The following is a 21,431-nucleotide window of genomic DNA, read 5'->3' as shown; positions in this document are numbered from 1 at the left end:
ATATTTTAAGGATTTATTATATCTCAGTGTATATGATGGCCAAATGCAAATCTATTTCCCCCCTACACATATTATTTTCTTTCTTCACTGGTCCTTTATTAGTTACATTAGAACTGACTTCATATCCCCAATATTCACACACCTCAGCTGAAAGATGTAAATCCCACCCAATGATCAGCTTTATGGTTTTTGAAATTTGAAGTTTCTCTTCTGCCATTAGTTACCCAATCCATCCAGGATTACAAACACACACATAAATTCCTAATTTTATATTCTTTTCTTCTTTTGCTAGGGTGCATTACTGAATTATACCAAGAGGTGGCAAACTACAAACACAAATCTGAAAATTCCTAAACTTCTATGTTCCAAGTAATGTAAAAACTAAATACGAGTTGAATATCCCTTATCCAAAATGCATGGAACCATACATTTCTTGGCTTTTGCATTTGTTTTTCAGAATTTAGAATATTTGCATATACATAATGAGCTGTCTTGGGTAACAGAACCAAGTCTAAACACAAAATTAATTTCTACATATACCTTAGGCACATAGAGTAAAGGCATTTTATAAAATATGCTTAGTATGCCTGCATTTTGACTGTGACTTAAGTAAAGTCAGGTATGAAATTTTCCAGTTGTGTTATGTGGACCCTCAAAAAGTTTTGAGTTACAGGCTGGGGATGTAGCTCGGTGACAGGGCAACTGCCTATCAGGTACAAGGACATGGGTTTTATCCCTAGCACTGAAGAAAAAAAGAAAAGCAAGTGTTTAGGGTTTTGGAACATTTCAGATTTTTAAATTAGGGATGCCCAACCCGAACATTCACAGAATGTTAGCACAGGAAAGAATCTTAAAGATTACTTAGTGATCTTCGGTGGTTAAAGAGTACAGTTTCTGGAGCTGAATTAATTTGAGTTATTATCTCAGCTCTATTGTTCACTAATGTGTGCAACCTTGCACAAGTTTCAGAGCTCTGTTTCCTTACCTGTAAAATACACCAGAGTATTTGCCTCACAATACTCAGAATATTAAACAAAATAATCAATACAAAATGGCACACAGTAAATTCTGACCATATTGATTATCACTTAAAATTCCATAAATTAGCTGGGCACAGTGGCACACACCTGTAATCCTAGTGGCTAAGGAGTCTAAGGCAGGAGAACTCCAAGTTTAAAGTCAGTCTCAGCAACTTAGTGAGGCCCTAAGCAACTTGGTGAGACCCTGTCTCAAAATAAAAACATAAAAAGAGTGAGGCTGTGGCTCAGTGCTTAAGCACCCTGGGTTTAATCCCTGGTACAAAACATAAATAAATTCCATAAATTATAAATTTTTCACATCAGTCTACCAACAATAAGGGCACACATATAATAATAAACCTTCTAACCACATCCTATACTCCAAATAATTTAGTACCAGCACATCCTTCTACTTTGTAAATGCTGCTTGCAAAAACTGAGGGGAAAAGATTCCTAAAAAATTATACTTCAAGGTTAACATGTAGAAATTAATTCATTTTTTACAGCTAAATACATTGATTCTATGTATTAAAATGAGAAAGGAGCTTACAGCTATGAAGGAATTGGTTTATTAGTCAATAATCCCCAGAAACTCTATAGACTAAAGGTAAGGATAACTACTTAATGGCACTGAAGAGCAACTGAAAGCAAGAAGGAACTGGACAGTCTATACCTGGGATAAAGGAACAATTCTGAGTGAATTTCCAGATTTTGAAAGCTATTTGCCTGAAGATAAGAGTCTAATGCATGCCTATTTAATACCTAAAATACTAATAGAAATTTTGTAGTCTTACTGATCTAAAGAACCAGAATATTAAGTTCAAGTGGATAGGTAGCTAGAAAGTGATGGGTAATTTTCTGCAAAGGAGTCACAGAAAAAGAGCCCTTGTGAGGAATATTAACTCTGTACAAACCTCCAGTTGACCAATTAAGTACATACACATGGGGCAGAGCCAAGCACTCAGATAAATAAAATAAATAACTCAATAGATATTTCTGTTGCCCACTATAGGAAAAACAGAACTTAGAGTTCAAGTACAGTCAGATTAACTAATGACTGTCCTAGTCAGGTTGGACTACAATGCATGTACTTAAGAAAAATTAAATAACACTAAAGACTTAGAAACTGAGTTAAGAGATAAATTTGTATATGGGTCAACATGCCTGAAAGGATGACACAAATGACAACAAAGAAAAATAAGGCTTAACTAAATCAAAACACTGAAATACACTGGCACTCTCTGATTTCCCCTAGCAGAGTTCAATTCATTTGCTTATTCTATCACTCTTACAGGCATAACTATAGAATTCCACTCTCATTCTTAAGTGGATATGAACCCTATGAGAAAGTTTTTAAGGTGTTATTGCAAACAATCTGCAGCATGACAGCTGGTAGAAAAATTATATATATTAGCAGGGCACGGTTGCACACACTTGTAATCCCAGCTACTCAGGAGGCTGAGGCATGAGGATCAAAAGTTCAAGGTTAGCCTCAGCAACTTAATGAGATCCTGTCTCAAAATAAAAAATGAAAAAGATTGGGGATATAGCTCAATGGTTAAAGCACCCATGAGCTCAATTCCCAGTACCTCCCCCAAAAGGTGTGTGTGTGTGTGTGTGTGTGTGTGTGTGTGTGTAAACTGAATCAAATCCAGACCATGGCCTTATTTGTAAAAAGAATCCTACACCTTTTTTCTGTTCACTTTGCTTTTCCTACTGATTTCTCCAAGGAACTGCTACCCTGATTGTTTACAGTCCAATAATGCCCCAAATTTGTGGGGTATAAAATATATGATAAAGAGAACCATAAGCAATTGCTATCATGCCATACAGGGGGCTCCAGTACATGACATAATTAAAGGCTGAGAATACTACATCTAGAAAGTAGTCAATCTCAATTCAGCGCAAACAATGGTAATTTTTCCTCAGTCCACAGAAAGTCTTGCTTAAAATAATTCATTTTAACATGAAAAAATTATTAGTAAAATGAAAATGAATTAAAAATATCTTTTAAGATAAAAAGCTAAGTATAATGGCAGAAAAAAATCAAACATTTTAAATTTCTTATACTTATAAGAATGTATATTTCTTATACATTTTAAATTTGCCTAGACACATAAGATTGTCAAAAATCAATATAAATAAACAGTCGCAAGAAAGCAATTTATTTAGAAACAAATCTGCATTTAAAGAAACTTGGTGATGGGGATAGCAAAATAAATCAGTGGAAATATGAACTGTTACAATATATGTACAAGAACTATCACACTAAATTAAAAAAATGAATATCAGATGGATTAAAGTCAAAATATGAAAAGCAAAACTTTAAAACTTTTACCGAAAAAAAGAACAACTTCATGACCTAAAGATAAGAAAACTCACATAAGAAAATACTGATATATGACCACATTAAAATTTAAAATCAGGGTTAGGAATAGTGGTTACACACCTGCAACCCCAACTACTCAGGAGGTTGAGGCAGGAGGATCCCAAATTCTAGGGCGACCTCAGGAATTTAGTGACACCCTGCCAAAAAAAGTGCTGGGGGGCTGGGATTATAGTTTGATGGTTCAGAGCTTGCCTAGCACAAGTGAGGCACTAGGTTCAATCCTCAGCACCACATAAAAATAAATAAATAAAATAAAGGTATTGTGCCCATCTACAACTAAAAATACATATCTTTTTAAAGTGCTGGGGGTGAAGCTCAGTGGAAAAGCAACCCTACATTCAATTTCCAGTACTGTATTTAAAAACTCAATTAAAAACTAGGGACTTGGGGACATAACTAGATAGCAGAATGTCACCTTAGTATGCACAAGGCCCTGGATTCAATATCCAGCACCATATTAAAAAAACAGGGAATTGGGGGGAAGAAAGTGAAAAAAAGAACAAACATCAACAACCCAAAACTAAATGAACAAATAGTCTACCACCAACAAACTAAAAAACAAAAAAATGGCACAAGTTGAAGAGAGATATGCAGTTCATAAAACAAAAAAGTTAGCACTGGGGTACACATAGGAAAACTGGAAAAGAGGAGGTAACCATAGCCAAACTAAGTATGACAGTTAAGTCTGCAAAAGTGGAAAGTGTAATGGGATCTTAATGAGATACATAGGAAACTTCAATTTTATCTGTAATATTTTATTTCTTAATCTGGGTATGTGATTTATATTATAATCTACCCATTGTTTTATATATCTGAATTCCCTAATCAAAAGCAACTACCAAGGCCGGAGTTGTAGTTCAGTGGTAGAATGCTTGCCTGGCATGTGTGAAGCACTGGGTTCAATCCTCAGTAACACATAAGTGAATGAATAAAATAAAGGTACTGTGTTCATCTACAACTAAAATTTTCTTTTTAAAAGCAACTACCAAAAAACCCTTAATTATATATGTTTACTTTTAAATATTATGTAATTGAAGTCAAATGTCACAATTTAAATTCATTTTACTCCTGGCTCCTGGTTCCCTACTAAAATGACTTTTTTTTTCCCCTACCAAAGCAACAAAATCTATTGAATTAAATGGATCAATGGAGATCATTAGTTTTCAGGTGATAACACAAAAATGAATTGGAAAAATAAAAATCTAAAGAAAATAATTAGGGCATTCTCTACTTAAAAACCTGGGTCTTCATGTTGTGAGTAAAGCATATCAACCCAGTGTCTATTCCTGCAGTGTGATGATACTCTACTGATACATTAATGAACAGGTTTTTGCAGTTCTGAATGAAGAATTCTACCCTTACAGAAATCTATTTAATTAGTGATTTCCAATCTACAAAGGATTCCCTCAACTACTAAGTCTGCACTTTGACAAAACAAAATGTACATAATTGAGTTGTAAATAATCTATCCTAAGAATATATGTACCCCTGAATATGAAGATCCATCTCCAAGTTTATATAGTTTGACAGTTAAACACCTACTCTGCCACTTATTAGCTTTGTGACCTTAGGGGAGTAATTTTGTTGCTGCTGCTTCTTTTTTCATATTAATAATGGGAGACAGTGTCTATTCCTTAGAATGTTCTTGAAAAAACAAAAGGAATTCTCTTGAAGGACTGATATATGTAAAAAATTCAGAACAAAAACCACAATTAAATGCTAACACCTGTGAGCTAATCCTATAAAAATTTATCTAAAGTCTACTTATATACTTTTCTTTCACGAGAGTGTCTTCTGTGTATTGTGTATGGCAAATTATATTCTTAAAGAAAAGGAAAACTACAGAATCATATACTGAAGAATAATGTAAAACACTGTAAGTCTAATTAATGTTTCTCAAGTCTCCTTATAATAAAAATCTGCTTCTTGGATGTATTTCCTTCTATCATTTCCAGTGTGCTAGCAATTTGTCAGAGGAAAGGAGCTAATTAAACCTGTTAAATTTCACTTTGCACATGTTTTTCAATCAGTGAACCCTGATTACAAGGTTGTTAGGCTCCTTATATGGCTTGGCTCAAGAGTTTTTCCTTACTTTCAATTAGGAACTGGGTTTCCAAAGGCTAAGGTTTCCTGAAGTCTGGCAGGTAAATGGCTAAGGTGTTATGGTATTAACATGTCTACATGACGGCAGGAGAGACAGAGAGTGTTTCAAAGATTTACTAGCATTACTCCTGAGGTCAAGCAGAAATAAAATCATTATCTGCAGATAGAGAAGTTAACAGCAAGGCTCATAAAGATTGTGACTTCAAGCCAGGCACTGTGGAGCATACCTGCAACTATTTGGAAGGCTGAAGCCAGAGGAAAAGAGGAATACCTGAGTCCAGAAGTTTGTGGCCATATAGTGAGACCCTGTCTCAAAATTGAAGAGGAAAAAAAAAAAACAAAAAACTGTGACCTGGCAAAGACACTTAGGTCAAGAGACAAGTCTACCAACCTCAAAGAATTGCTTACCCCCACACACTAAAATTTCTTTAACAGGATTCTAAAAATTTTAAGTGGTAGAAAAGTAAACACAATTTGCCAAAAGCAGGTTAAACAGATTCAGAACAATTTTTAACTCCAAAATGAACTGAACCAAAGACTTAAAATCTCTAAAAGTACATACTTACTGTAAATTAGAATCAACCACTTTTATAAAGTAAACCTGATGAGGTCCAGTTCTCCAAGTCAAACACTGCAGTCACATTCAAACTAATCTAATAACTGCAAAATCCCTCCATTACCCCATATCAACCCACACTCTACTCATTGCAAACTAAGTTTGGGTTTTTATATTATAGCTCCCAGAAAAAATAAAAAGTGATACCCATCTAAGTTCTTTTCATGGATTCACATAAATGATACAGTTAAAACCCCTTTAGTACTTATATTCTAAATTAACCTCAAGCATTTTAAATTTTGGTCCCAGGTATCAAATTTAAAAGACACTTAATGGGGAATCACTAAAAAAAAAAAAAAAAGGAGAAGAAGAAGGAGAAGAAGAAGACAACGACGACTGAGGAACTTACTCATATGCTGAAAAGTTCCCAAAAGAAAAGGAGAAAGAGGACCCAAAATTGAAATAATGGATCAATGGCAAAAATCATGAATGGCTCCTACTAAAACACTATGTGAATGACTGAAAGGGTGAACAATACAAATCTACCAATCTTAAAATTAAAAATTAAAAAAGGGTTGGGGTGCAGTTCAGTGGTAGAGCGTTTGCCTAGCCCTGGGTTCAACCCCTAGCACAGACAAAAAAAACAAAACAAAAAAAAGATGCGTGCCTCTTAATGTGATGCAGTAGAAAGTATTTAACACAACTTATTAAACCTACTAAGTAATCTTGCCAAAATATGAAACTAGAATCTGATCAAGTCTTGAGATTTGTCAACAGTTCATAGTAAATGCCGAGAAGAAACATGTTGCATGACACTAAAGGGAAACATTCAACAAAATCCAAACTGTGGGAAATTTTACAGGGCAAATAATTATTTTGTTTGTTTCTCAACAAGTAAATGGCAAATGAAAAGACCAAAACCAAAAAAGGTACCAGTGACTGAAAGAGTTATCAACCAAATGCTGAGTGCAGAATTCTTTATCCTGACTGAAACATATCAATGGAATAAAACATGAGATAATCAAGGATATTCGGTGATTATTAACAATATTAAGGAATTACTGCCTTTCAGGCAAGCTAATTGTTACTGTGGTTAAGACTCTTTGTCTTTTTAGGTATATACACAATGAAATATCTATAAATGATATGTTTATGATTTCCTTTAAAATTATCCAGTTGAGCTGAGTACTGTGGAACATGCCAATAATCCCATCAACCCAGGAGGTTGAGGCAGAAGGATCACAGATTCCAGGCCAGCTTGAGTAACTCATCAAGATTCTATCTCAAAATAAAAAATATAAAGGACTGGGGATGCAGCTCCCTGGTAGAGCACCCCTGGGTTCAGTCTCCAGTGCCACCAAACATATAAAAAATCTATCCAGTTAAAGAGGAAAGGGAGGAGTAATCAAAGAAACAAAAGTCACATGCCTGTAACGTTGAAACTTGTCAATGGATTTATGGTGGTTTGTGTTACTATACACAGAACCTTTACATGTTTGAAATCTCCCATGTTAGAATGTTAGAGGGAAAATCAGAATTAAATCAAAATATCTAGGATTAGTACGGGTCTCCAACTGAAATTTTGTAAGCATTTGATTCCATAGTCCATTTTTTTAAATAAATTAAACATATTAAGTACTGTTTTCAACTATTACATCTGCACCCTTTAAGTAATAACTTCAATTATTCAATGTTTTCATTTCATGGCCGGTTATTATGAACATTATATACACAAATTAGAGATATTATTCCACAAACGTGACCAAATTCTCTAATTCCCGAAGGGCAAAATCTCTTCCTTTTTTATTCTACCAATTATTTCAGGCCCTCAACATTTTTCAAGAGTCTTACAACTGCCTCCTGTATGAGTGTCTTTTGTGTTTAACTACTCACCAACTCACCCTCCATAGTGTTGCCTAAAGTGACAATACTTTGAAAAAAAAAAAAACAGAAAAAAAAAATCCAAAATCATCTGCATGACATGTATCACCTTCAGAAATTTCGTCTTGCTTATCTGTAATAGTGCCAACGGTACCCCATAGCTTCCCTTACTTCACTCATGTACAGTTTTGTACAATAGTTCCCAGAAAAAACTAAGGATGCTCTTTTCTTCTAAAGGTCAGTTTCCTGACAACTAAAACCACCAATTCAATACCACATCAGGTTCAATAGGTTTGTTAACAGCACATTCAACCAATACAGTTCATACTATGTGCCACATTTGTTGAATAATTTATCAAATAAATCACTTGGGGGAGCTTATCTGCTAATAGAAAGAACTTAAGCAGAAAGGCAAGAGAAACAGGAGAAACTTAAGACATCTTAGTTTCTGAAGGCTAGATTTTTAAAGTACATAGATAGCAAGACATTAAGGTAAAGACTGGATCTGAGAAAGGTACTTGAGGAAAAACGAAGAAATTATAGACTTTCAGTAGAAATAAGTCTGTCAGGAAGCAATGAATGGCTTATAGATGAAGAATCTTCATTTCCATTTTCTAACATATCTTAATACATGAAATATTTTAAAATACTGAGCTAATAGGTTCAAATCTGTGCTATTTACCCTCTAAAAAGGAAAACTGGACATATCACTTAATAGTAATAAAGGCTTGCTAACTTTTTTTTTCTTTTTTCTTTTTGGGCTGTGCTGGGGATCGAACCCAGGGCCTCCTGCTTGCAAGGCAAGCCACTCTACCAACTGAGCTATCTCCCCAGCCCCAAGGCTTGCTATTTTTAACCAAGGCCCTTTGATTCAACCCCCCTCCCCAAAGGATTCCCTTAAATTCTTTTAAGTAATAGATTCAAATTTTAGCTCAAGTAAAGAGATTTACACCCTTCTTTTAAGAAACAGGAAAAGGGCAAGAGGACGTTTTTATTGGCTTTACATTATCAAAGAAGGTGGAACCTAGTGAAAGACGAACTATTTAATCACAGTAAGACTAAATCCGTGCTATAAGTAAAACCCTGGTTTAACTTTGATAAGGCACTTGAAATTTGCTGCTAGAGAAAAGAAAACCTGTCAGACTTCAGCAGAGGCAGAACTGTTTGCATAAAGTCTATCAAGTTAAAAGTACTAACCAGAAATCCCTACCCTGCTGTTCAAGTCCCTCATTTGAAAGACTTTCTTTGTAAGAAATCTTCGAATTCAGTTCCTGGTCTTAACAAAAAAGCTTTATCAAAAGCTGCAATGCACCGCCTCCCTCCCTCCTCTATGCCCCTTCAGCTTAGACCCCTCTCTAGGGCAACATATGAGACAGATGAACTTAAACCCTGACAGTACACTGCCTCAGTCCCCACAGCAGAGTCCCCCACCCCGGAGATCTTTACTTCTTGCTAAAGAATATTCTAAGCCAAATGTACGGTCAACAGCGTCAACCCTTTGGCTCCAAAACAGAAAATGTACCTGTAGAGTATCCACTACACAGCAAACAAGGCACAGCTCCAAACTCGTGTCCTCTACCCTTTTTGTTCCCTTCCAGCCCTCCCTCCTTTCCCATGTTGAACTTTAGCAGAGCATTTGGCTCCCTTATCTGCCAGCAACTGGCGCCAGGAGGACCGCGCTCCCGGGAGATGCGGAGCTTGGCGGCAGACCGCTGCGTCTGGCGCGCTGCGCCGCTGAGCTCACTCCAGCTCAGAGCGGCAAGGTAGTCCCCGGATCGCGCCTCTGCCGCCTCGAGAGGCCCTCGCGCCAGCCGGCCTCAACTCAGGGGATTCCCTCGACGAGCCGTGGCGCCAGACTTGCTACCTGCCTCCCGCCCCTCAACCTCGAACGAACAGCACCGCAGTCCTGCCCGGGCAACTCCGAAGCCTCGCGGCAATTCGAGGGTCCTTCGCCCCAGGGAACGCGGCTCCCACACACACACTTGCCCGCCAGGTCCTTCCCTTCCCTTCCCCGCCCGGGCCTGAGTGGGTCCAGTACCATTCTCCTCACGGGGCAGACTCCGGAAGGGCAGCAACTCCACCTCCTCCTCCTCCGCGGCCTGTAGCCATCTATCGGGAAGCTTCTCCGGAGGCGGCAGCAGAGGCCGCCGGACAAGGACAGCCCAGGGAAACCTTCTCAGAACTAACTCAGCTCCGGCGCTAGCAGCAGAAGTCGAGTCTTTCATAATTGTGCGACCAACTCCGCCGGGTGACTGGCCACAGGGACGCGCCCGCGCCCGCCTCCGCCGGCGACGGGGCTGAAGACAGACCACGTGAGGGGCGCGTCGTGTGCGTCGCCGCCCGCGGGTCGGGTCACGTGAAGGGCGCGCGCTCCCGCGTTCCCAGGCCGCCTCCCTGCGTGGAGCGCGCGAGCCGGGCGCGAGCACACTCAGCCTCACCACCTCCTGGTCCGGCGAGGGTGTGCTCCCCTGCTCTCCCGTCGACAGGTCTTGCTCAAACACCTGCCCCAGCTCGCGGGTGGAATTTGAGGAAGCAGTGTTTGAGGTTAAGGTTCCAGGCCTCCCCGGGATCCAGCCTGGAGCTGCGGCATTGTGTCACCTCCACTAACCCACCTGGCTTCTGCCTGCACACTCAAGCAAACTAAAGCTTCCCGAACCCCTCTGTGAGCTTCAGAAAGGATCAAGGTTCCAAATACTACTGTTTTCTCGTCCAAAATGCAAAATCATCTTTTCCTAAATCACGTTCTTCCTCCAGATTCCTCAGTTTCTGCTGTAAAAATTCTTTTGGGACTGATTCCCTTCTGTTTCCCTCCAAAGATATCACCGACAGACATGCCTGTACCACACACCTTCTGAACCAAAGACAGTAGGTCGTCGCTCTGTCTAATACATGCCTCTCTTACCATTTCCTTTGCTATCACACCATTGCTTTGGTTATTATTGATAGCTTACTAAATGCTATTCTTCCCTACCCACTCATAAGACCACAATCAGTTTAATTTCCTTAAAACTGCTTTTCACACTTCGACTTTCTGCTCCCAGAAACTTCAGAGACTTCAGGGGTTTCTCAATATGACCCTCTTCCCTTTGTCTATCTTATCTCTTTTTTTGTTTTTGTACGAGGAGTTGAACCCAGGGACACTTAAGCACTGAACCACATCTCCATTCCTTTTTTATTTTTTTATTTTGAGACGGGGTCTTTTTTTTTTTTTTTTTTTTAAGTTGTTGATTGATCTTTGTTTATTTACTTGTAAGTGGTGCTGAGGATGGAGCCCACTGCTTCACACATGCTAGGCAAGCACTCTACCGCTGAGCCACACAACCCCAGCCCACGAGACAGGGTCTTGCTAAGTTACTTAAGGCCTTGCTAAATTGCTGAGTCTGGCCTCAGACTTGAGATCCTCCTGGCTTCAGCCAACGGAGCCGCTGGGAATTACAGGCCTGTGCCACTGTCTGGCTTCTTATCTCTTTTTAAAAAAGTTTTATTGAAGAATGACAGAAGATAATCTAACATATTTAAATGTACAATTTGATAAGTTTTGTCCTATGTTTACACCCATGAAATCAATTATTTCCCCAATGAAGATAGTGATATTCATCATCAAGTTTCCTGCCACCTTTTGTGACCCTTTCATCCTGTCACTCCCTATCAACATCCCTTAGCAATTACAGTTGTCTCTTGGTGTCCTCTGAACATTCATTCCAGGACTCCTCCACGCCCAAACTAAAATCAGCAGATGTCAAGTCCCTTCTATAAAATGATGATGTTTTTGCATATAACACACACACATTTTTACATATAACTTTAAATTATCCCTAATCCATGACCTAGTAGAATGTAAATGTTGTGTTAATAGTTGTTAAACTGTATTTTTTTAGAGAATGAGGATAAGAAAAAAAGTCTGTACATGTACAGAAGCATTTTTTTTTCTCAGTACAGAAGCATTTTTTTCCCCCAAGTATTTTTCATTCTCTGGTTGAATACACTGAACTCATGGATAGGGAGGACCTGTTTTCAGTCACTACAGATTAGTTAGCACATGTTAAAATTTTATATACTGGCATCACACAATGAACATGTTTGTTGGGGGATCTGGTTTTTTTCATGCTGCATAATTGTTACCTCCCTACCATCATGACCCACTGTTCACTGTAGCAGGATCTTTTCTCCAACAAAACTGATCCAACCACTGTTTCCCTAGCAAGCTTTGTGCTTGTAAACGATCTTCTGACAATCTTCAGGTGTCAGGTATTCCTTTTCCATCTGGCAGGTTTAGCGGGACCAAGGCTTTAAAATGTTTTAACATATGTGTCATATTAGATTGCCAGCTCCTTGGGGCAAGGATTTTGACTAATTTATACATGCATTCAATAAATGTTTATCTTCCAGATTTCAACAGGGCCTACACATTTCCTGCCTTTAGGGATTTATAATCTAGAAGGTGGAGACAAACAAACTAGAAAATCAGAATACAATAAGAGTACTTTGTTTCCCTGGAACTTTGTAACTCTGGCCTTTTTGTGCCAACAAGAAATGCTTCACTCCTTTCTTGGATGATGTAGAAATGAAACAAGATGAGCCAGGTGCAATAGAGCCCACCTGACAGTGAGTTCAAAGCCAGCCTCAGCAATAGTGAGGCACAAAGCAACTCAGTGAGACTCTGTCTCTAAATAAAATACAAAATAGGACTGGGGATGTGGCTCAGTGGTCTAGTGCCCCTGAGTTCAATCTTCAATCCCTGGTACCAAAAAAAGAAAGAAAGAAATGAAACAAGATGAACTCCTTGTCAATCTTCAGAACTCTGATAAATTGTAGAGTTTAAAATTGGAAATGGGGAACAGGATTTATCCTGTTGAACTTATGAATAATTGAACTTATCTAAATAAATTTCTTAATTTTCAGGTAAGCAATCTTGAAGTTTATATATGTTGGCCAGCAATCATTCTGAAGAATGAATCTGTTCACAAAAAAATATGAATTGAGAGCCTAAGATATGTCAGGAACAGTTGTATTCAGTGTTCAGTGATGAACAAGACTGACAAATTCAGTATTTCAGAAAATGTTTATTAAATATTCTTTCCCTCACAATTCTTTCCCCTGGGGGTTCTATTTCCATTTCGTCAATGGTGTGTCTATTTTCCACTCTCCCTGTATCACATATTCATTCTCCCTCCTGTCCTTGCCTAATTATTTACAATACAGCTCAAGAAACATTTACTACTCTCCTCTGGTTAAAGCACTAAGCAAAGTGCTTTGAGAATAAAGAGATGAAAAGGCATGGTACAGTACCAACTCTCCTAGATTTTCAACTCTCAGTCTAGTGCATGCAGTCTCACCTCGAAGTGGTGGTACCACCCTCAAGGAAGTAAAAATAATTTCACTCTAAACATATAAAACACAGATAGACACATAGTATATAAGCAAACATACAGTGTACAAACATACAGGGTTGGATGTGGTTTGTTCCCCAAAGTCTGTGTGTTGGAAAACAAAGTATTTTTGTAGTCTTGGTCCTTAGAGTGGTAATATTGATAGATGGAACCTTTAAGAGATGGGGCCTAGAACTGGAGCTGTAGCTCAATGCTAGAGCACTTGCCTAGCATGTGTGAGGCACTGGGTTGGATTCTCAGCACCACATACAAATAAATAATTAAAATAAAGGTATTGTGTCCGTCTACAACTAAGAAAAAAATTCTTAAAGAGATGAGGGCCTGGTTGGAGGTCATAGGTCACTGCCTTCAGGGACTACTAGTTTCCTGGAGTGAGTTATTGAAAGAGCAAATTGTTACAAAAGCCTGAGCACAACCCCTGAGTTGGTCTTTCTAACTTCCTGTATCAAGATGTGATATCTGAATTCTGAATGTGCTCCTGCTATTGTCATCTGCCGTGATGTGATACAGCCAAGAAGTCCCTCACCAAAACTGACTGAGCCAATGCCAGTCCCCTAACCTTGAATCTGCAAGACTAAGCTAAGGGCTAGGAGAAAAGCTCAGCGGTAGAGTGCATGCTTAGCATGTACAAAACTCTGATTTAATCCCTAGCACCAAAACCAAAGCACAACAAAAAGCTGTGAGCTAAATAAAACTTTTTCTTCATAAGTAGGATGATTCATGTATCCTTATAGTAATGAACAACTGACTAATACACAGTGGCATTAAAATTTCATAGGATAAACTTCAATTAGGAATAACACATCTAAAAAGACTCCATGGGTGAGAGCAATAGTGGGAAAAAAAAAAAAAAAGGTAAAGGATTGTGTGGGAAACCATCCTTATCTAGCAGAATCAGATGGTTCCCTGTCTAGTTTCCCTGAGAAAATGGCTCCCCTAACTCTACCCCATCCTGTTCATCACAGAAGAAGTTCCTCCAGGTCCCCTTTACCTCTGTGTCTATAAGTAAAAGAGAGTTGGGCTACTCCATGTTGTTAGAAGCCAGAGCTGGTATGGCCAGACCTGTCACACCCCCTCTCATTTAAAAGGAATATTGACTCTTGTGTGTTTATTGATTAAATAAGTTTATGGGTAATTGATTGGTTTATAGCCAACATCATCCTCTGGCAGTTAACCCTTTTCTCATCCAGAGGGACGTGACTGAGAGACCCCCACAGGATTGATTTAGTGAGATAGGGACAGATACAAGTTTAAGTTAAAACGAAGATGAATGTTATAATTTCTGTTATTCAGTCTTTTCAGGGCCCTCAGAGTTTCTTATCTTGTGTATCCTCACTTTGACCTAGACACTTTCACAATGAATAGATTTGGCCTGTGTACTTGGGATATTGTAGAAATGACAATGTATGACTTTGACTTATTTTTCTCTTATTCATATTTGTATCGGTACATTATAGTTGTATATAGTGGTGGCATTTGCTATTACATATTCATGCGTGCACATGACATAGCAATATAAATTGGCCAGTATCATTACCCAGTGTTTCTCCTTTCCCCATTTATTAACTCTTGGTATTATTTCCTGAGCTTCAGGAGTCCTATAGAGAGAGTCATTGCCTGTGCCTTTATGTTGGAATTTTGAGCCTGCGATTTCTTCTAAGATTTGCATAGTTTCGGGTCTAATTCCTAGGTCTTTGATCCATTCTAAGTTTTATGCAGGTTAAGAGATAAGGGTCAAGTCTGATTCATCTATATATAGATAACTAATTTTGCCAGAGCCATTTGTTTAAAAGGCTGTCTTTTCTCCATTGTATGTTTTTGGCACCTTTGTCAAGGATCAGATGACTCTATCTGTATGGGTTTGTTTTTGTGTCTTCTATTCTATACCATTGGGCTATGTGTCTGTTTTCACGCCAGTACCTTGCAGATTTTATTAATGTAGTTCTGTAGTATAATTTGAAGTCAGGTATTTGATGCCTCCAGGATTGCTTTTTTGACTTAGAATTGCTTTGATTATTCTGGGTCTTTTATTGTTCCAAATGAATTTTAATACTTTTTTTCTAGTTCCATGAAAAATGTCAATGGTATTTTAATGGAAATTGCATTGACTCTGCATATTGCGTTTGATAGTGTGGACATCCATGAACATGGGAAGGCTTTCTATTTTGTGTGGCTTCTTCAGTTTTTCCTTCAGTGTTCTAAGTTTTCATAGTAGTGGTCTTTTACCTCCTTGGTTAGAAATACTCCTAGGCATTTATTTTTTGTTTTTCAGTTTTTTCCTTTTTCTTTCTTTCTTTTTTTTTTTTTTTTTTTTTGAGACTATTGTGAAAGGAATTCTTTTCCTGATTTCTTTCTCAGCAGATTCATTGTTGGTATATAGGAAAACTACTGATTTTTGTGTGTTGATTTTGTAACATGTTACTTTTCCAATTTTGTTGATTAGCTCTAACAGTCTTTTGGTAGAGCTTTTTGGATCTTCTAAGTATAGGATTATATCACTGCAAATGATGATCATTTAACTTCTTCCTTTCCCATTTTTACCCCTTTTATTTCCTTCTTTAGCCTAATTGCTCTGGCTAGAATTTCTAGTACTATTTTAAAGAACAGTAAGAGTAGACATCCTTGTCTAATTCCATATTTTAAAGGAAATGTTTTCAGTTTTCCCCCATTCACCATGATGTTGACTTTAGGTTTTTCATATACACCTCTATGAGGTATTTTCCTTCTATCCCTAGTTTCTTCAGTGTTTTCATCACGAATGAGTGCTAAATTTGTCAAAGCCTTTCTCTGCATCTATTGAGATGACTAAGTGATTTTCATCCTTAATTATGTTTATGTGATGAATTACATTTATTGATTTGTGTATGTTAAATCATACTTGCATCCCTGGGATAAAACCAGCTTGTCATCATATTTAATCTTCTTAATGTGTTGTTAACAACAACAATATATGATTTTTTTGAAATATATTTTTGGCTGTTGATGGACCTTTCTTTTTTTATTTACTTATATACAGTGCTGAGAATCTAACCCAGTGCCTCACACATGCTAGGCAAGCACTCTACCACTGAGCTACAACCCCAGCCCCAATGTATGATTTTTGAGGCTTAATCATAAAAGATTTCTTGGTTTCCATCTTTATCTTATAGATCACTCACTCTGGAGACAGCCAACTGTCAAGCAGAACTGTAAAGAGGTACACATGGCAAGGAACTGAGACCTTCTGCCAACAGCCTGTACCAACTTGCCTACCATGTAGGTAAACCATGGAGAAAGCCTTCTGCCTCTCAAAATATGTAAAATGACCGGCATCCCAGCTGACATAACTTCCAAAAACTCTTAGACAAATCACCCTGTTAAACCACTCCCAATGTCTTGATACTTAGGAACTGTGAAAAATAGCAAGTTCACTATTCTTTTAAGCCACTAAGATTTTGGATAATTTGTTATGTAGCAGTATATAACTGATAAAATTGTGATATGAATAAATCATTACAGTGGTAGAGTCTAATCACCAATGGGAATATTTGGAAAACTTGAAGGCAATAGAATTTGAACTGAGTCTTGCAAGAAGAGTGGAAGGACTATATAAAACAAAGCCATTCTGAGTAAAGAGAACACTTAAAGGCAGAAAGGCATAAACAAGTGTTATGGTTTTGATCTTAAATGTCCCCCAAAAAGTGCATGTGTTAAAGTCTGGTCCCCTGGCTCTATTGGGAGGTGGTGGAAACTTTAGGAGGTGAGACCTGGTTGGAGGAAATAGGTCACTGGTGGGGGGCACTTGAAGAGTATATTGGGATTCTGGCCCCTTTAATTCCCTCACTTAGCTTCTTGATCTCGAGGAGATGAGCAATAACCTCCTCCACATGCTTCTGCCATGATGTACTGCCTTGCTACAGGCCCAAAGGCAACAGGGCGGAGTGACTGTGGACTGGAACCTCTGAAATCATGAAATAAAATAAATCTTTCCTCCTTTTAAACTTATTTTCTCAGGCATTTTGTCACAGCAACAGAAAACTGATTTAACACACCAAATTATAGCAATCTTTTTACATGATAAGCAGCCAGGGACTCCAGTAATAAATTAAAACAGACTTATTGGGACTAATTTAATAATAATGACCCATAAATCACTTCTCAACTTTAAACCCTTCAAGGAGTCTTTTTTTTTTCCTTCAATGACTCTTATAAACAAGTCCAAACATTTTACAGTCTGATACCATTTTATCTTTCCAGTCTCATCTCTTGTCACTTCTCCTAGCTTCTTTCCTATTCCCTTCAATGTCTGTTATCACAACTCAACTTGTATGTCTCTCTTTCACTAATTTAATTGTTTTATCCCCTTCCTTCAAAGCATGCACACACACACACACACACACACACACACACATACACACACACACAATTTAGGAGATGATTCTGAATGTTCCTATTGTACACTGTATATTCTCTAGTATACCATTTGTCTCATTGTACTCCAAATACCAACTTATTTGCTAGTCCTTCACTAAACATTTAACTGCATGAGGATCATAACCTTATCTAGCCTATTCATCAGCATATCCTTTCCCAGTGTTTGATGACACATACTTATATTTAAAAAATACTTGTTAGAGAACCAAATAAACCCTTTGATTGATAAGAATCTAAATATGTAACTCTGTCCTCTGATTCTGGCATGCAGAATATCATGTCAAATTAAGGCAGATCACTGTCCTATACAGTAGAGGGTAGCCAGAGGTGGAGCACAACATGGAAGTCTGCATTACCACAGCATATTGTTTAATCCATCAGCCATACATCCACTCAGAAAATGTACTCATCATCTGCATCGACCACATGTTGCTCTAGATTATTCCCATGCATGACTGAGATTTCGTGCTACCCACTCATGTCTCTTTCCTGAAATGTTTTGTCCAAAACCTGATGGACTAGTTTGGCCTCCAGTTCTACTGAATATGATATAATATGGACAACTATGAGGTATTCCCAAAGAAAGTGAAAATAAGAGACATATATAATTAAAATTTTCTATGAAATCAATCCCTTAAATATCAGTTCTCTAATAATTTCCTTATCCCTTGGAAAATCTTCATATATCACCATGGAATATATATCCCAATTTGAGAACCATTGCCTTAGAATACTAATCACCCTTCTTCACCTTATTGTCTCAATGTACTGGAAGACACATTTTGTTGTAGAAAAGCATCACAGTATGGTCAATAATTCTCAATCAATAATTTTTATTTGGATAAAATCATAAAGGAAAATAAACTATTGAAACTAAAACACAATGCCATTTACATTAGCACCAAAAATAAAACACTCATATAAATCTAAATACTTATAAGATTTATATAAAGAAAAGTACAAATTTGATCAAAGAAGTCAAAGAAACTCTAAATTAGTGGATAGATATTCCACCTACATGGATCAAAAAACTCAATAATGTCAAGATATTTTTCCCAATTTGAACTATAGTTTCAAAACAATCTCAGTCAATCTCCAGGCAAGTTATTTTGTGTATATCAGCAAACAAATTCTAAAACGTAAGTGGAAAAACAAAATTCATAGACTAGCTAATAATATTGGAGAAAAACATAGTTAAGAACTGACATACTTCAAGATTTTTAATACTTAACTATAAAGTTACAATAAGGGAGACAGTGTATATTGACAAAATAATAAACAAAATAAGTCAATGGAACAGAATAGAGGACCCAGGAATAGACCCACACAAATATAGTCAACCAATCTTTGACAGAAGAGCAAATGCGATTCAATGGAGAAAGAATTGTGTTTTCAACAAATGGCACTGAAACAATTGAACATCCACATGGGAAAAAAAAATGAACCTAGGCACAGATCTTCCACAGTTAACAAAAATTTACTCAAATCTGCAGATAAGATAAAAAATCTGAACATACACTTCACTGAAGTATAGATGGGAAGTAAGTATATGAGAAGATGTGCACTATCAGATGCCATCAGGAAGTTGCAAATTTAAATAACACTACACACATATCAGAATGGCCAAATGAAAAATAGCCACAGCACCAAATGCTGGCAGGGATGTGGAGCAACAGAAACTCTTATTCATTGCTGGTGAGAATGCAAAGGAAAATAGGCACTTTGGAAGGCAGAATGGCAGCTTCTTACAAAATTAAACATGCTTTTATTATACAGCACAATTGTACCCCTTGATATTTACTCAGATGAATTGAACACTTATGTACACACAAAAACCTATACACAAATGTTTATAAAAGTCTTATTAATAATTGCCCCAAATTGGAAACAACCAAGATGACCTTCAGTAGGTGAATGCATAAACAAACTGTGTTACATCCACCCAGGGGAATATTATTCAGCAACATAAAGAAATGAGCTACCAAGCTATGCAAAGACATGGAAGACCCTTAAATACGTAAGACTAAGTGAAAAAAGTCAATCTGAAAAGTTACATATTGAAATGATTCCAAATATATGACATTCTGGAAAAGGCAAAACTATGTAGACAAAAAGTTCAGTGTTTGCTAGAGGATGTGGGAAGGGCAGAAGAGATGAATAGGTGCAACACAAAGTATTTTTAAGGCAGTGAAGCTTTTATGTGAAGCGTTCAGGACATGCCACCCCCAAATATGCTTTGGGGTTATTGGTTAATTTGAATTAAAGGCTGTTGGAAAACAGCAGGTACAGCAAGGGGACTCTGACCTCCTCTTTTTTCTTCCTGAAAGCAGAAGATGAAACTCCCATGTAAAAGATACCCTCATTATTCCAGGAGGAAAGAAATATTCTAATCAGGGAAGACAGACTTGAGACTGAGAGAAATCGCTACCAAAAAACCTCATTAAATTAATCCTTACCTTCCTATTACTTTCCCACGACTGCCACTCTTTGCTCAACCTAATGTATAAGCACTTATTCTTTAGGTGTTCATTTTTCTTGGGAGGGTTCCATGTACATATAAATAAAGTTTACATGCCTTTTTTTTCCTGTTAATCTGTCTTATATCATTTCCTGCTGGAGATCCTAAAAGGGTGGAGGAAAATTTAACCTTCCCTATGTGATACTGTAACAGTAAATATAAGTCATTATATATTTATCAAAACCCATAGAATATACAACACAAGGGTAAAACCAAATGTATATTGTGTACTTTATTTACATCAATCGTGTTATCAGTTGTAATAAATGTACCACACTCATGCAAAATGTTAATAACAGGGAAAATTGCCTGTGCGTACAGATCCAGAATATGAGAAAGAGATTAATTGAAACTTTCTGCTCACTTTCTTTTGTAAAATTCACCTAAAAATTAAGACTCTTAATTGTTTTTTTTTTTTTTTTTTTTTTTTTTTTTTTTTTTTAAATCATACTGAAGGCTGGGTGCAGTGGTGCAGGTCTGCAATCCCAACAGCTCGGGAGGCTGAGGCAGGAGTATGGCAAGTTCAAAGTCAGCCTCAACAATTTAGCGAGGCCTTAAGTAACTCAGCGAGACCCTGTCTCTAAATAAAATACAAAAGAGGGGCGGAGATGTGGCTCAGTGGTTAAGTGTCCCTGAGTTCAATCCCTGGTACCAAAAAAAAAAAAAAAAAAAGAAAAATCATACTGGAGCTGGGGTGTGGTGGTGCATGCCTGTAATTCCAGTGCCTTGGGAGACAGAGAAAGGAAGATCATAAATTTGAGGCCACCCTCAGCAATTTAGCAAGGCTCTCAACAACTTAGTGAGACCCTATCTCAAAATAAAAAAATAAAAAGGGATGGGAATGTAGCTCAGTGTTAAAGTGCACCTGGATTCAATCCCCAACACACACATACATACTGGGAAAGTAGAATAGAACACAAGTTAAGGACAAAAGGAGAGTGATATAAATTTTCCATTTATTTAGTTATTTACTTATACTGGGAATTAAACCCAGGGGTGCTTTACTGCTGAGCTATATTCCCAGCCCTTTTTAATTTTATTTATTTATTTAATTTTTTTGCATTGCTGGGTATTGAACCCAGGGCTTGTGCTTGCAAGGCAAGCAGTCTACTGACTGAGCTATAGCCCCAGTCCCCCTTTTTTATTCTTTTATTTTGAAGCA

At 37.5% G+C, this 21,431-nt stretch overlaps 1 protein-coding gene and 1 non-coding gene across 2 annotated transcripts in view; both read right to left on the bottom strand.

The window, feature by feature from the left end:
* Trpm7 (transient receptor potential cation channel subfamily M member 7) overlaps window positions 1–10,235 on the bottom strand; it is a 100,430-nt gene extending 90,195 nt beyond the window's left edge. Inside the window, 1 exon segment of the mRNA XM_047542129.1 lies at window positions 9,987–10,235. Within this exon segment, the coding sequence (XP_047398085.1) occupies window positions 9,987–9,989 (3 nt within the window). The 5' untranslated portion in view covers window positions 9,990–10,235.
* Window positions 8,706–8,785, bottom strand: Trnaa-ugc (transfer RNA alanine (anticodon UGC)). The gene has a single exon. It is a non-coding gene; the product is annotated as a tRNA-Ala (tRNA).
* Window positions 10,236–21,431: the final 11,196 nt, after the last annotated feature.

The sequence above is a fragment of the Sciurus carolinensis genome, chromosome 2, assembly GCF_902686445.1.
Source record: "Sciurus carolinensis chromosome 2, mSciCar1.2, whole genome shotgun sequence".
Taxonomy (NCBI): Eukaryota; Metazoa; Chordata; class Mammalia; order Rodentia; family Sciuridae; genus Sciurus; species Sciurus carolinensis.
This window is presented reverse-complemented; position numbering and strand designations above follow the sequence as displayed.